The sequence below is a fragment of the Protomyctophum bolini genome, assembly GCF_963924005.1.
Source record: "Protomyctophum bolini genome assembly, chromosome: 16".
Taxonomy (NCBI): domain Eukaryota; kingdom Metazoa; phylum Chordata; class Actinopteri; order Myctophiformes; family Myctophidae; genus Protomyctophum; species Protomyctophum bolini.
The window spans coordinates 14,653,659-14,671,025 of record NC_137877.1 but is presented as its reverse complement, the minus strand read 5'-3'; the positions used below and the strand labels follow the sequence as shown (position 1 = coordinate 14,671,025).

At 43.7% G+C, this 17,367-nt stretch overlaps 1 protein-coding gene across 14 annotated transcripts in view; it reads right to left on the bottom strand.

Moving 5' to 3' along the window:
- The window catches only part of LOC308331047 (mitogen-activated protein kinase kinase kinase kinase 4-like), a 132,785-nt gene that overhangs the window by 34,672 nt on the left and 80,746 nt on the right, over positions 1-17,367 (bottom strand). For 8 of the 14 annotated variants that reach the window (XM_080786158.1, XM_080786152.1, XM_080786156.1 and 5 more), the window contains exons 4-14: positions 15,768-15,893; positions 12,645-12,755; positions 12,172-12,262; positions 11,346-11,476; positions 10,895-10,949; positions 10,087-10,165; positions 8,391-8,566; positions 7,804-7,879; positions 7,103-7,313; positions 2,849-3,010; positions 1,406-1,492 (exon numbers count right to left, since the gene is read on the bottom strand). In XM_080786158.1, the coding sequence (XP_080642284.1) occupies positions 1,406-1,492; positions 2,849-3,010; positions 7,103-7,313; positions 7,804-7,879; positions 8,391-8,566; positions 10,087-10,165; positions 10,895-10,949; positions 11,346-11,476; positions 12,172-12,262; positions 12,645-12,755; positions 15,768-15,893 (1,305 nt within the window). Of the gene's footprint in view, positions 1-1,405; positions 1,493-2,824; positions 3,011-7,102; positions 7,314-7,803; positions 7,880-8,390; positions 8,567-10,086; positions 10,166-10,894; positions 10,950-11,345; positions 11,477-12,171; positions 12,263-12,644; positions 12,756-15,767; positions 15,894-17,367 lie in introns of all 14 variants that reach the window. The other 6 variants (XM_080786151.1, XM_080786157.1, XM_080786162.1 and 3 more) reach the window with 1 other exon arrangement.

Genomic DNA, 17,367 nt, shown 5'->3' with positions numbered 1-17,367 from the left:
CCGGGCTGCACATACGGTACCAGACCCAGGAAGAAAACAAGGGAAACCCTCGCTTCCTGGTGGGTGACATCATCATTAAGGGCCAGTAAACATTCTGGCTTCCCACGAGGTGGTTTTGTTTAACAGCCCTCAACAGATCTACAAATGTCATGGATTAGACGTAACGACTTCATACAGACAGAGTAAAAGAGGCTGGAAAGAGAAACAGGCTTCAGGAATGCATGTGGAACTGACTGGAGGACTAGTATGAGTAACACCAACATTACTATACCGTTATGCAACCGCCTGGGAATTAATGTGAACCGTACCTCGTAAAAAATGTTCGACTTCGAACAGAGAGAAGCGTAAAGGACAGCAGGGAGGATATGGATACAGAGGAAGGATGTTGAAGAGTCGTAGCCATAAGAGAGAGATAAGAATAAGCGAGAACCATCAAAGGAAATAGTTGTACTAATTAACGCCGCCTTTATTACAGGCTCTAATATATTTCTCACCCATCGCAAATAATTTATGTTTAAAGAAAAAGAAAACGCATTCTAGTGGACAGGTTAAAGCTGCGACGTTTGACCGCTAGAGGGCAGCAAGGAGTAACCTAACTGATTTAACTGTATTATCTTTACCCCATCCAAATATAAAAATACAGTATAAGAGAGACTAATAAAGGCATGGCCTCCCTGTCTAATCTTATCTCTAATACTACAGTAGGTGTGCGGCCCAGTAATAAAGCCACATAAATCACCAGAACGCACTGTACAGCATGGATGAACTGGCTGCTTGTGGCCATCCTGCCTAGCGATAAGTACAAAAAGGTGCTTCACGAGATCAGTGCTGGTGTAGACTAGAACTCATCTATGCTTTCTATGGCATAGGTAGCTCCCGGCAGGATCCACCAGGAGAAACTAGACGCAGCTGCTAATTAATTAGAGCGATAGAGAGGAAGGTGTGTGTGTGTGCGTGTGCGTGTGCGTGTGTGTGTGTGTGTGTGTGTGAGCGCACGCGTCAATTTAACAAAGGTGCAGACGATCAGTAATAAGCAGAGAGAGAGAGCGACGTTTGCGCTACTGTATGCCGAATTGATGAGTGGACTCATACTCCATACTTTTTTTTTCTCCACGGAAATAAAAACGTTTCCGAGGCTAGTGCTGGTGTAACTACAGTAAGAGATTTGCAGATCTCATCATCAGATCAACATCATCTACGATATGAATTTCACAACCTACATTAGATTCACGTTCAACGTGATGTGTGCATTACAGGGGGGACACTTGATTGAATGTTATCATCAACAGTAGCATCAATAATTGCTCATTTTTTCCAGCTGTAAGTGTGACCGTGCCCCGACACTGATATTACTTTATGTGACGTTTTTTAGGTAGCACCTTAAAGAGGCGGAACAGACACTCACCAGTAGCATGGCCTGTTCATGCAACAACTGCTGCTGCAAGATCTCCAGGTGTCTCTGTTCCTCCTCCAGCTGACGACGGATGTACTCCTGAAACAAACAGAGGCAACATTACGTACTGTATGTATGTATGTATGTATGTATGTGTGTGTGTGTGTGTGTGTGTGTGTGTGTGTGTGTGTGTGTGTGTGTGTATACACAATACAAAAACTAGATTTATCCTGGTCTCTATAATAATGGAGGGGAAAGGAACTGGCTGGAATAACGTGTTCCTTCCACGTGCTACATCCAACCCGGGGAAACTCTCCCCTGTCGGGTGAAAAGAAGCGGCTTGGACTCCTCATCATGCATTGAAGGAAGCATGAGGTCAGTCCGTTGCTGAGAGGGAGTGTAATGGGATACTAAAAAGGTATGACCAAAAGGCAGGCACCTGAACTTTTGTGCACGGTCAAATGACTCATTATTCCAAAGGGTTTAAAATAAACAAGCACTGGGTCCGAATGTAGAAGTGATATTAACACAACCACGCAACATCTGTGGTTCGTGACTACTACTGCAAATGTCTTTTGTGGTCGACTTAAAACAACAATCAAGCCTAATCAGTTCGACAGTATTCTGTATGTAATGAAATGAAAACCACAACCACTCAAGCCCCCATTTTATTCTTCGTCATGCGGTGGCGTCGCACGGCGAAAATACACGCTCTACAAGCTCTCAGTGTCGCATCGCGATGGGTTGAAAGCAATATCTAGTTTCACCATTGTTTTTATACGGCCCACACACAGTTAAGGTACACGTTTTTTCGCTGCGTTTTGCGGATCCGAAAGTAGTAGGCTATCACCAGCTGTCAGCCTGTCACCAACACCCCACTAGACCGTAGAAAGTAGTAGGCTATCACTAGCTGTCAGCCTGTCACCAACACCCCACTAGACAGTAGAAAGTAGTAGGCTATCACCAGCTGTCAGCCTGTCACCAACACCCCACTAGACCGTAGAAAGTAGTAGGCTATCACTAGCTGTCAGCCTGTCACCAACACCCCACTAGACAGTAGAAAGTAGTAGGCTATCACTAGCTGTCAGCCTGACACCAACACCCCAATAGACCGTAGAAAGTAGTAGGCTATCACTAGCTGTCAGCCTGTCACCAACACCCCACTAGACCCCACTAGACAGTAGAAAGTAGTAGGCTATCACCAGCCGTCAGAATGTCACCAACACCCCAATAGACCTCACTAGACAGCAGCGAAAAACTGATTAAATCTACCTCGGTCAACAACAAAAAAATATATACGGACTAAATATTCGGCGACAGTGTGCAAACGTGATTGATAAAGTGAGGTCGATCCTCCGAAATTAGTTTTTTTAACCATTAGTGTGTCCTCTTTCATCAGTAGTAGTATTCCTGTGTTTCCTCAGTGATCACCTGTTCGCGGTCAGCCCTGTTCACCTGTTCGCGGTCAGCCCTCCTCTTGTCGTCGTTGGACCGGCGCTGTTCCTCCTCCTCCTTGCGGCGTCTCTCCATCTCCTCCACGCGTCTCTTCTCCTCCTGCTCGCGGCGCCGCTGCTCGCGCTCCTGCTGCCTCCTCATCTCCCGCTCGCGCCGTTGTTGCTGTGGGCAGACACAAGGGGCGGCGACAGAGGTGAGCAAGGTGAAAATATTTGTAAAACATTTGCATCATCGTCATCGTCAGGTCAGGCGTCCAGATAGGAGCCTCGTCGCGATCGGACGGACCGCCATGTTGTTCATAGGGCTGCAACTATCGTTCATCACATCGTGTGTGTGTGTGTGTGTGTGTGTGTGTTTGTGTGTGTTGATTTCGTAAACTAAAATGATGACTTAAAATGTTTGTCGACTAACTTTTTTCAGTGATGAAAACTAAATGAAAACTATAGGTAAAAACTAAGCTACGGTGACTAAAATAGTAAGACTAAATATAAAACAATTTCGTGGAGTGGAGTGGACTAGTGGAGAAGAGATCCAGTAGAACTAAAAGACAAGTGATTTTATTTTTGGTTACTGTGACGCATTGTGAGCTTGTAGGTCTGCTATTTTTTGCATGCAACCAAGTGTAAAATCAGCCATCTCTTGTGGTCGTCTTAAAATAACAAATCAAGCCTAATTAGTTCGACAGTATTCTGTATGTAATGAAAAACCACAACCACTCAAGCCCCCATTTTATTCTTCATCGTACGGTGGTGTCACATGGCGAAAATACACGCTCTACAAGCTCTCAGTGTTGCATCGCAATGGGTTGAAAGCATGTAGATCTGCTTATTCTCACCATTGTCTTTATACGAACCACACAATTATGGTGGTTGCACACTGTTGAGTTTTCTTTCCGCTGCGTTTTGCGTAATGTCATGGTAAAGTCATCACGCAAAAAAAAAAACAGCAATCACCGCATTGGCTGTGACATCAGACAGGAAAGGAGTTGGCCCGCTGAGATGTCAACGTTACATGTACTGTTTTAAAACAATAACCATTTAATCAGCGCTGAACTCCCAGCCGTTATCTAACAGTTGGCCGTCAATGCCGTCAGACACAGATCTGTTTAAACATCGATTCGTCTGTCATCGTCTCGCGAGGAACGCTACAGTGGAAGAAGCTCTAGTCTAGGGCAGTGGTTCTCAACCTTTCATTTCAAGGGCCATTATTTGATCGGCATTAGAGTCACACGGGCCACCATTTGTATTGAGTTGTGCTTGAAATGTACTGTAATTCTCCAATCTGTTAATAAATACTTCAATCAATCAATCAATCACATTTTGGCCATTTGAAAATAGCCAGTCTACAAGCTCACAATGCGTCACAAAATATTATTTTTATATAGCCTACATTTGAAAACTTCTGCACAGTGTGTAGTACTTTTACTTTTGGTACTTTAAGTACATTTTGATGTCAATTAATTAACCTTTGTACTTTCACTAGATTCGAATTGCGGACTTTTACTTGTAACAGAGGATTTCTATATTGCAGTATTGATACTTTTACTTAGATGAAACGTTTGGGTACCGTTTTCTACCTCTGCCCGCAGGCTTCTATGTATATACCACATCATGTGATCTACGAGAAACCGTCATGACTTGTGAGTGTGCCCCGGGGGCCATGGTTGGTGTGTGGGAATCCATGGCCTCCTGTGCTGGTGGCCATCTTGGTACCTGTCAGAGTGTAGAGTAGCGACGCTAGCGTTGAATAAAAATAAAGGCCTGGTGGTATACGTAGCTAAAGGGCTTTGACCTTTTCCATTCGTTGACAATGACTGAAATTGACACCCCATTATTGTCTGTGCATTACACCTATAGGCATGCACAGTCATGTCCATGGAATATATCAGTGTAAAAAACATGTAGCAGACAACCAAACTTGAACTCCTGCCCAAATGCCCCTTAGCTGTTCACACAGTAAAATCTTCAGTTCATTTAACTCAGAGACTTATACAAATGTACCCTTGTGGGTCCATTTGGTTCCATTATGTACGGAGTTGGCTCAATAGCTGTCGTTTGCAAATTAAAAACGAAATACCCTGCTCCGATTCTCCGATCTTTACATTAAAGTGCTTCCCTCCTCCAAAGATTGTGTACCATTTTCATTCAAATCACATCAAATCAGGCTCACAGTGAGTCGTATTCTATAAATATAATCTAAAAGAAGGAGAAGTTTGATCTCAGCCAAACCTTCCAGAGACGCCAACAAAGGAACATCCAGCTCACTGACAACGAGGGCCGATCCGAGCAGGCCTTTTTAAATGCCTCGTCTGCGGGATCTAATTATAATAGTTTTTCTTTTTGCCCTGAAGCACAATAACTGGCTCTAGAGTTTATTGTCTGAGCTTATCTAACTGAATCCGTCTTCAAGTATTTTAATCTCTCAAGACAGATTCGGAGCTCCGCATTGTAGTGTTTGTTGTTAGTAGGAATGTAAACAACGACACACCACTGGAAGAGGAGGGCTGAAGGTGGTCTCTGCATGGGGAATTGGTCGCTGGTCGGTGCCCCCAGAGGCAAATTCAAAGGATCATTATTTTTAGTTACGTTTTTTTGCCGATGGGTTCCCAGATACTGAGATTGCAAGTATTTTGACTGGCTGCTTCCATTACATGGAGTCTATGGTGCATAATATTAGACAATACATTATAGATTTAGCTGCGGTGCCTATTACAGAGACTCTCCCTCGATGAGAACAACAGTGCACAAAGCTTTGATTTATTATTGCATTCGCAGCACTGCAAGAACACCATGCTGAGGAATGCAAGGGTCAGAAGAACCAGAGAGCCCTTACATTAGTCATGTGATCCCTACAATGATCCAGTTAATGCCTCGAACATACAAGAAGACTTGTAAAACGCAACAGACAGTGAGAAGAGCCGGCATCGCACATTTAACGGCGGCGGTTTCGCAGATTACAGTCGCTACTGCCGGACCTCCGTTAAGACGGCCATCGTTAGGCAGCTCAAACTACTGGGTCATGTTCCGATTTGTCCTAAATTGATATAATCTCGACGGCTTCGACTACATCGGGGCGGCTAAACCCTTAAACACTGTCCATAGTGTCCCGCTCTACTATGTGCAGATTGTGTATATTAAATCGCCGTAGCGAAATCTGGGCCAGACTCAGGCTTTAAGTTGTATATTATGGTCCGTTAGAAATGTGTAATGTACATCCTTTTAGGTTCACGATCACGTCACATTTACAGTAACGAGAGTTGTCCATAAAAAAACGTTGATGTGTTTGCTAGTGCTACTTAAGAGACCATCTTAGTGGAAGGCAACCAGAGAGAGGCCAGTCTCTGTGAAATCAAGTCGAATTTAGAACAAACGAACATGGGGCAGAGGAGGGTCTTTTTTACCACCACACTTCTCTGAAGAACAGACCACCATGGGTTAATGACAGGGAACCCTGTGGGTGTTTCACGTTTTAAATGAATAAACATGTTTACACGTGAACAAATATGGGCATACGGCATGCAATTTTAGGCTGAGGCTAACCAGGGTTATTTCCCCAGCGTTACTGACAAGATAGAATAACAACTGTGACAGACAACAACGCATACACAGACAGACTCGCTGGCTGCAGACACATGCTCATATTCTATGCCAACTCGGTGTTGTTGAGAAAAACCAGATCGACAGACACGCAAAGCTTGTGCAGAGACGGAAGAGTGCTAAATAGAAGCAGACCCAGACGGGATGAGTAGACACTACAGACACAGACACATGCCTGTGATTGTTCAATGAAGATGTCAAGGACCTGATCTATTCCACACGTACCAAATGCTAACCTTTCATCTTTTGTTCCAGGTTTTTGTATCAGGTTTTCTATTTTTGTGTGCGTTTGATCACCTTTTTCATACATCTGCCTTACCACGTGGAAGCCCTTTTGTAAACTTTGCCATGAGAAAGGTGCTACATAAAGACTATCATTGAGGTGCATTCCCACATCTTTGCTTGCAGTGATATCAGATCTACAAGCTCATAGAGCGGCACTGAGTAAACGTTTTTTTGCTTCCGGTGGCTTCCAGGCAACAACATATTTTCAGATGGGGGTCGGCGGCCGATTACATTAGATTTTTGGGTTCCTTGACATGACACAGTTTGAGAAGCACTGATATAGAAACATTAGGTTGTTCAGAAAACGGTCATGATTTAGAAGACAGTTTTGTAGAATCTTGTCTCAGTCTTAATTTCTCCTCCATAAACGTACCTCTTCCAGCCGCCTCCTCTGCTCCTTCTGCTGCTCGATGCGCTTCTGCCTCTCGGCCAGTAGTTGGCGCTTGTACTCCTCCTGCTCCCGGAGCTGCTGCTCCTGCAGGAGCTGCTGGCGCCGCATGGCCTCGGAGCGCTCCTTGTTCTCCTGCTGCAGGCGGATGAAGTCGCGGCGCAGCGTCGACTCTCCCGGCTGGTTCACGATGGAGCTGCATGCGCCCCGGGAGGGATGGGACGAGACGGAGGTTGATCAATGATCGTGAGAAGAACAACTTCAAACCGAGGATCATGAGTTTCAAATGTTGGTGTTGTCGTGACCTAGAGCAGGGGTTCTCAACCCGTGGGTCGCGACCCCTCTGGGGGTCACCACATTATTTGGTCTCCAAATTATATATATTCTTTCCAAATGAAAATGGAAATGAAGAGTTTACATAAAGTACACATATACACCTTCCCTAATGATTATCTGGTTTCAGTATTTATTTATGGTGTATTGCGTCTATTATTAAGGTTATTGTAGCAGTCAATTTATATTGTGGGTCAGGAGGGGGCGGGGCGGGGGTCCCGAGACACTGCCAAAGCATCTCCGGGGGTCCCTGGCCAAAAACGTTGAGAACCCCTGACCTAGAGCAGACCTGTCATTGATCCAGGCAACGTTCTGCATCACAATGAGGTTCAGGAAAAGATGCTACTGGTTACCTTGGTTCTCCTTCTTGTTCTCCAGGTGTTTCCTCCTCCTCTTCCTCACTGCCACTGTATTCATACTCCGTCTCGTCTGAGGAGGTGATGAGAACACAATACAAATGTTGGCTTAAGAGCTAATGCTCAGAGGTCCAAGAAACAAGCGTTGAGGTGGCCATCAGGCCAATGCCGATAAACACTATAACTACTCTTCCGGCTACATGTTGTGGCAACCAGCCAGTATGTTTCTAAAGGGCTCTATTTGTGTCCATGCAATTGCTAAACGTCTTTGCCTTTTTTTTTTTTACTATTTTGAAAAACAGTTTTGAATAGTTCAACTAGCCCAATCTACATCGACACATTGTGAGCTTGTGGATTGGCTATTTTAACTATTCAAAAATGTTTTTCAAAATAGTGAAAAAAGGCAAAGTAGTTTAGGGGTAAGGGGGTTAGCATGGACGAAAATAGAGCTCTAAGATCATAGTCAAAAAAGAAAAATACCTTTACTGAAAAGACAGACTAAAACTAAATCAAAATGTGCTGTCAAAATCACGCTGGAGCTAATGATGACAATCACAACAGTGTCACGTTCCATTTGGACGTACCCTTGTCTCCCCTCTTCTTCTTGGTGCGGTCGATGTGGTCTTTGAGCTGGATGCGCACCTGCCTCTCGTTAGGCTGGTCCCTGATGAAGGGGTGTTTGAGCAGCTGGTCGGTGGGGGGTCGCTGGGTGTAGTTCTTCACCAGGCAGCCCTCGATGAAGCTGAAGAACTTCTTAGACCTGGGAGGGTCGGGGACACAAGGATGTCTGATGTCACGCGACAAAAATGGGCAAGGTGTTACAACTAAAGCCTGCGTTCACACCAGGGGGGCAGTGAAGCCAATAGTGTCTGAAGCCAGTAGGAAATCCTGACTTCCTGAAAGTTCATATAATGGCCTGTTGTGGCGCCGTCATTGGGCCCAAAAAACCCCATAGCTCCATAGAGGTCCATGTATTTGGGCCCAACTTCACCTAGACTGTATTATGTATGTGTATTGTATCTGCTAGTACTGTTGAACGCAGCATTATGCTTCGTCGTACCACGGTGTTGCTTGCCGAGAATAGATCTACTGTACAAGCTTGCCTCTCATGGCATCGTGAGCTTGTAGATCAGCTCTATGTCCACAAGCAGCACTGTTGCACACCGAAGAATACATCCAGCTTAATGAATCGGCATGAAGTTTTGAGTGTGACTTTTCTTTATTTAGATGGGTGTTTTTTTTTTTTTACATAGAACAAATTTAGTAGAGCATAGCGCTAACAGGTTAGCAGGTGCAGTCAGAGACAGTGGTGTGCCCATGGTGGCTCGAGCCAGTCAGTGCACAGACCACATTATGCTCCTTGTGAGTGTGAGGACCGGGTGTTCAAATCTGACCAATATTATCTTGTCTCGCTTCTTGTTCCTCGTCTCCCTCTGCCCTTGGTTTCCTTTCTGTCTCTCTACACTGACCTGACTGAAAATAAACCTTAAGAAATAATTTAAGTATTGAAACCTAAATTGAAACTTAAATCAATAAAGTTCATATTGCAAGTGCAGACGGTGTGCGGGTCTATGTGCACTTTATGTGCATTTTTCTGAATACAGATAATGTTCTTAAAACAATATCTCTAAAAGCGTTTGCATATACAGTATGCAGTGGCTCAGGGGTAGACTGGCCTCTTGGGAACCGAATGATTCCCAGTTCAATCCCGGGGCTCCCCCAGAGTTAGTGTCGAAGTGTCCTTGAGCAAAACGCTGAACCCTTAATTGCTCCCGATGAGCAGGTTGGTGCCTTGCATGGTTTCCTTCGCCATCGGTGAATGTGATGCACAATCTCTGTAAAGTGCCTTGGATAAAGGCGCTATATAAATGCACCATTTACCATATACGTTGTATGTACTGTATCACTACTGTAAATACTAGCGCGTCAACTATAATAACGGTCACCAACCAGGACTTGACTTGTCCGGTTATATATAATAAATCTTTCTGGACAAGTGCATTAAAAATGTACTTGTCCGTTGGACAAGTGACTCTTGTTTTCACTTTTTCTGTGACTCTCCCATAGCAGCCAACAATATTTGTCTGGCACTATTGTCTGGCTTTCCTAATAATCACATTCCCAATATTGTTAATAGCGCTAGAATGTCTGTGATCTTACGTACATTTCATGTATTCGCCAGAGAGAATGTCATCCGTGTACAGCTTGTAGAAAAGTGGAGATATTATTACTAAATGCTGCTGTACTTTAGTGATATTAATGAAACATGAGATAACATACCATTTTTTGGACTTGAGTCGAGGAGGAGGGTTTCTGGGGATGAGGAAGAGCGCTCTCATTGGATGCATGTCACACAGCGCTGCATGGGGGGGGGGTAAACAAATCACACAGAGACTGTTGATAACAGAGACTACTCTTCCAACGGAAGGTTTTACAAAAGGCGTTTCTTTTATTTCAGATATCTTCATTTCAGTTTTAGGCAATGGGAATATTCACAGCTCCAAAATACGTTCCAGGATGAACTCTTCCCTGTTATCTTTGATTCTTATCTCCAGGGATTTTTTTGTTAACCCTTTTTATCCTATTATTCATTATATGTTTTGTTGTTAGGGTTGTTTTATAACTCTAAAACAGAAAAGAAAAGAAAATTACTGAATAGTGTATACTTGACTATAGGGAATACGCGTTAGGCTCAAAGGGTTTGTGATTAGGTTAACCCATTTTGAGCGGAAGCCGGGAACCCCTTTTGGTGTTTTAAGCATTATGTTATGCTTTAGCTGTTGAAAAATAGCAGATCTGCAAGCTCATAGCACGGCACAGAGTGCCGAGCTATGAACTTGTAGGTCTGCTATTTTTGAAAAGCGAACACGAATTTTTGAAGAGGGAACGTTTTTAACTCAAATATTTGCTTATGGGGGGTCCCTGGAACAACATGTTCAGAGGGGGGGTCCGCGGCCAAATGCAGATAATTCTGGGAGTTCTTGACGTGAAAAAGGTTGAGCACCACTGACATAGAAACATTGGTTTTTCAGGAAATCGACCTCAGTCCAAAATGGTTTAACATGGGAGATGACATGGGAGAACTTACGAGGAGCCCCCTCAGCCATCTCTATGGCAGTGATTCCACAAGACCACAGGTCACTCTGAAAACACATGGACGGTGAATTAGATGGATGCAGTGGACACCGTATGCATGTATATTTGTGTTTCTGTTCATCTTCACATATCACATAGCATGTCACTGTATTTGAGAACCATTTTAAGTGAGATTTTTCTATGTTTGTGTATTTGATTCTTATGTATAGACAATGTTACAGTAGTTGATAGTAAGACTTGCTCTCAGCCCAAACATTTAGTGTGAGCATTTTTGTTTAACTCGAATAAAAAATCAGACCCGTCTGAACTGAGAGGTGCTGTTGGGGTGTCGGACAATTGGAATAGAGGGACTGTTGGTTGTCTGACTATTGGTAATGTGACCCCACTTTAGTGCCCACTGTACCGTTTAGCGTGACCTCCTCTGCCCTGGCAGAGCTTCTTACCCTGTAGTCGTAGGTGGCGTCTGGGTTCTCGTCACAAGCGATGACCTCCGGAGCCATCCAATATGGCGTCCCGATGAAGGTGTTCCTCCGGCCCACTGTCCGGTCCAGCTGGGCACTCACGCCAAAGTCAACTGGAACCGAAAAGGTTAAAACCAGTTAAGAGACGCTAATACAGAAACAGAGATACAAAACAGGTACAAAAGGTGCAAAGTATATCGGTTTAAGGCTAAGTAAGACAAAACTATTTTTTTACTTGGCTCATACTGCATGTAATTGCACAAAGAATTACAGATTTTTAGAGGGCAATATATAGCTAATATATAGAGTAGCTATTTAGCTTTTGGTCCATTATGCTACGAAATCGAAATCCTCGTAACGAGGATTGCTATGTATTACAGTAAATGACATCTATAATGTTTGAGTTTACATATGAACATCATCTGAGTCTCTTAATCTTTTCACGCGTCCCTGTCTTCTAAGAATCTCATAACAAATGGATAGAAAGCGTGAACGTCGCTCCAATTAAGGTAATCTAAACTTAGTTATCCCAAAGAACTACCAAGAAAAAGAACTACCAGGAAAATCCTCAGTCTTGAGGTGAATAGTGGAACATTATGTTGTGGACATGTGGCTATTGGGGTAAACTGATTAATTGCATTGATTTAAAAAAATCGGATTACAAATATATGTGACCAAATTTGACTGAGGTACTGCCATTGGATCAAATCTGGTCACATATAATCAAACGGACAACAAAGACTGAGCTTAGCAATACTTTTGGGTACTGTGAACCAAAACATCAAACCAAAACCGCTCCTTCACATACCCAGTTTGACCTCAGCATTTTCAGTCAGCAAAACGTTTTGGCCCTTGATGTCACGATGGATCACATGATGGGCGTGTAGGTGAGTCAATCCCTGAGGAGTAAAGAAAAGTGGCCTGACAATTAGCCCTTCGTTAAGCCCACCCATTCCACTCTGCGATGGCAAGCTGTCCTCACCTATTGATATGCATGTTAAATGATGGGATTTCAAAAAAAAAAAAATTGATCATTTCAGTAGCAAGAGCTTCAAAGTCTTCTAAATCTAATCAACGAGGCTTGCAGTAGGCTATGCACTGGACAAATACACATGACATGCTTTCAATAAGCTAGAAATACAAGGAAATTGTAGCGGGAGAAACAGTATCCAACTCAATCAACTTAATCAACTTAACTGTATTCAACTCAATCAACTTAACTCAGTCAATCTTACCATGCATTACCATGTAATGCATGCATCCGGCGATCCGGGCACTCACCCTGAGGATCTCGCGGGAGATGTAGGCGATCCAGTCCTCCTTGAGCGTGTTGCCCTTGGTGTTCTTCACCAGGTCTGTGATGGAACCTGCTCCACAGAACTCCATCACCAGCTGGAGAGGCAGGACAAGGAGGTTGAGTGAACAGTACATGAACATACATTATACAACAGGTCGTTTCATTGGTTGAAACAGCCTTCCAGCCGTGGTTCAAACGAGCACCACTCCACACCTAATCAAAACAAAGAATTCTGCTGCACTGTTTTCCCAGAGCGCAGCAAACTCAGTGGCTATAGGCTAGCTAGTTTCTTGGGGACATTTGAGGTCGTAGTGACTACATCTGTCATTAAAAAAATATGTTTTTTCAGTGATTTTCTTAGTTTTAAGGGTAACTGTTGTATAATTGCAATATTACACGAGAGGGGGTGGTTTTAATGTCATTAATGCACTTCTGTGTGCACTTCGCAGGCATGCATTAATGACTGCCTGCGAATAACATTAACCACCCCCTCTCGTGTAATATATTGCTTAAGTAAAGGTGGATGCAGGATATGGACTAGAACTACGGATGCTAGTTATCACTTTTGATATCTGTCCGATACGGATAACGCATTATCGTCTGGTACTGATATGATTGATACATTGTGCATCAATAGGTATAATTATGGAGAATGCCTGGAAACTCTCACGTGACACACAAACACACATTATAGCCATAACAGTGGGGGTTGTGCAGGGTTCAGGGAAGCAGCTGTAATAACAGATAATAGCGACTGTGTGAGAGTTAGTAACTCTCACTTCTCTCTCTCTCTCAACTCCTTCTCTCAAGGTCTGCTGACCTACTGTACCAAGATCTCAGTAGGCTGCATTCTGTGTGGTTGATCACGATTTTGACAGCGACAACACATGTTGTAAACTGATTTACGTGGCCAGTTAAGATTGACATGAGGTTAGGGGACTTACGTGACCGGCTAAGACTGATATGAGTTTAGGGGACGTACGTGACCGGCTAAGACTGATATGAGTTTAGGGGACGTACGTGACCGGCTAAGACTGATAGTTTAGGGGACTTACGTGACCGGCTAAGACTGATAGTTTAGGGGACTTACGTGACCGGCTAAGACTGATATACCTGGATGTTATGCAGGAATGCCAGTACTGAGTGGCAAAACAATACCTTCTGGCCTTGACAGCCCATACATCCATACAGAAAAGTCCTATCTGATTGCATTAAACAACGTTAAACTCACTTTGCCTCTCACTTTGCCATTCACTTTATGCATGTGCATAACCTCTATACTGAATTTCTCCAAAACGTCACAATACAACGTTTCACGCTGGAGACGGTAGGTCAGCAGACGGCTACTGAGAGCATCGCGATGCTCTGATTAAACATAATTTTGTCCCTTTCAATGCATTGATGGCATTCGAATCCGCTAAACTGTTGCACCCTCACATAAAAGGAAGTCTTAATCCTGATGCCATTCCCAACCGTCTCCGTTCTCCAAACCCACTTCTCTCCAGCCCATCGCACTTTCCATTAACCTCTGCACTTCTTTCCTGACCCCTGCACGGTAAAAACCAGGTGTTTGTTTAAAAATCCGTAAGAGTCAGACTGAGTAAACTGAACATTCTTTGAGGTCGACTGTGCATGCTCTCTCGTTTCACCGTCCCACGCGAGGCCCGGCGTCAATGGCGCTATGAAAAGGTATTGACGTCCCTATTCTCTCCATCTCAGCGGACTGTTGTTCGGAGGGAGCGTTGGAGAACCACGGAGACCGTTAAAACGTAACACAAGCAGGCAAACACGAAACTCCTCTGAGACGAGAGGGGTGGAGGCGGAGGATGAGGGGGGAGCTATTGTTGACACAGAGGAACAGTGAGGATAGTCAGAGCCGGAGGTTGAGGGAGAGAGAGATAGAAAGAGAGAGAGAGAGAGAGAGAGAGAAAGAAAGCCAGACAGCAGAGTGTCTGTGTGTGTGTGTGTGTGTGTGTGTGTGTGTGAGAGAGAGCGAGACAGAGACAGCCAGTTTAAGAAATGGAGAAAAGAGAGCTGTGATGATAGGGCACAGTCCCTCTCGCTATAGCGTTGTTTATTTACGCTCTATAACAATGTGTGTTGTATGCGGTTAAGTTGCCGCCCCAAAAAAGGGCAATTGGCTGAAATAGGCTATCCAGCCGTGCTGAAATGGGCATGACAGCACACCTATAGCCGACGTCGATAGAAGATTTGAGAACGGATTAATCACATTAGAAATATCATCAGTTGATTGTGCCGATTCGTGATTAGACTGAGTTTTGTCAGGGCAGCATCATTATTGTTTTAGGAATAATATGGAACAAAAAGGGCACGCTTCCTGCATTTTAACTAAATAAATAAATAACAAATGTTATTTATTGTGAGACAAATACACAGAAAGACTGGCCACCCACTGATCCCAGGTTAGAGAGACCTGGTTCTATTCTGGTTTAGTTCCTCCTGTACCGGTAGTCGTTGTCCCCGCCGTCCCCGTCCCCCCTGTTCCCAGGATCACAGGAATGTTTGTCTTGCCACTCTGACCCCTGCAGCACTCCATTGTGTTGGTTACTCCTCCTCAGGTCGCTGAACAGAGCGTTTAGAGCAGAGGTGTATTCTAATGTTGCAGCCATTTCTCAGTTGCTCTGCATTACCAGTGGCAGGCACATGCCTAAAAAAGACGTACTGTGGCCCCCCAGCCATGCAGCCTCCATCTCTGTGGTCAGAATATTTCTGCCTGGAAGCTACAATCAATCAAATACAATAGGCTTTATCGTCTGTCGTCTCCCTCTAGTAGGTGTCCTACCCGACCGACACCAGGTTCTAAATGTCTCCGAAAGCAACGCAGAAGTGCATTAATGACGTTAAACCACCCCCTCAAGTGTAATATTGCAATTATACAACAGTTACCCTTAAAACTAAGAGAATCTAAGATAGCCTAGCCACCGAGTTTTCTGTGCTCTGTGAAAACAGAGAATTCTTTGTTTTGATTAGGCGTGGAGTGGTGCTCGTTTGAACCACGACTAGAAGACTGTTTCAAACAAATCAGACTGCTTCCTCGAAATGACCTGTTAAATTATAAATTAAACATATATAAATGGAGCAGTCACCCAGAGCTGGTCATCGTGTCCAGGTGGACTCTTCTTGATGAAGGCTCCATAGTAGGTGGCTATATTCCTGTGGTGGGAGTACTTCTTCAGCATATTAATCTCCAGCTTAATCTCCTCCTCTTCATCCTGGAGATAAAGGAGGGGGGGGGGAGAATAAAGAAGACAGTTAAACACATTTGAAAAACTGAATGCAAAAAACATTGAAATATAGCTGCCATTTGTTTCAATGCCAAGTTTATCCCAAGATAACCTTTCCTATCATGTGTATAACAATTTCTGACAGCAAATGCTCCAATGCTTATTATGGCCTTGTAAGCTAATTTCGCATTGCAACAGAGCTCTGCAATGCGTTCATGCATTGTTTGAGTGGTGCAACCACTCCAAGGAACAGCAATGTCCGTGTTCACCTATGTGACGTTAATGTGTGTGTTAATGAGCACCAGTATGACTATGAGTACCAGTAGGGGCACTGTTGTGCCAGAAACAGAGAGAGATAGTGCTGCACTGTTGCCTGCTAATATATATGAGAGAGAGAGAGAGAGAGAGAGAGAGAGAGGAGGGAGGGGAGAGAGAGAGAGAGGAGAGTTGCACCACTCAGTTCACACGGGTGTGATTTTGTTAATACACTCAGGTTGTGTTGTTGAGCACATATTTTGCCATGTGGTCCTGCACCTAAAAGCTCAGCTTTCAACATGTCGTTGTACCTCTGTATAATGACAAATTCTCATTTACTCATTTCTTTATTTCCCTTTTAATTGTATACATACTCCTAGCTTCCCTCATGCCAATAATTGAATTGAGAGCGAGTAATGAGCAATACAGCACTTGGGTTGACCTGGTCATGTTAAACGTGCTCTATAAATAAAGCTGAGTTGAGTATTCAGAACAGGGCTCAAAATTAACTTTTTTACTTGGTAGCGATTGTGCTACCAATTTCAAAATGAAGGAGCACCAGCAAAAAATTAGGAGCACCCACCAAAATCTAAGGAGCACCAATATGTAATCGATTTTTTACATTCATAAAAACAATAATACGTGTGGTTTACAAATAACATAAAATGACTAAAGAATAAAAATGCATGCCAGAATTTAAAATGTAGTGTCCAGACTTTCTGTCCCTCATCCATCCATCTCTTCAAAGAGACCATCAAACATCGCCAGATGAGGACCCTCTAGTCTACACTGATTCTGGCCAGTCACATAATTATGTGTAGTGGCAGTGGCACTGGTGCTCCCAAATATATTTTTACAGTAGGTCGCAAAGATTAAAATTCAGGCAAATGGTCGCAATTTCGAGCCCTGCAGAACCATCATTAGTGTTAAGTTGACAGAGAAGTAATGGGACACGCACGCCATAAAGTGGTGAACACCGGAAGTGTTCAATTAACTCTAGTCAAGAGTTCAAATAACACTCCATATTGTGCCGCAAACAAACAAGAGTCCTTCTCTAGTGTATTTCTCCAGGCCAGGATATAGATAACCTATAGAGAGACTCAATAGTGGTTGGTTCTCAAACATTTGGCTGTGGAACACCATTTGAAAATGTTTTGTGTCATGATGGATCCTCAAATGAGATTATTGTGTACCTAGGGTTTGATGT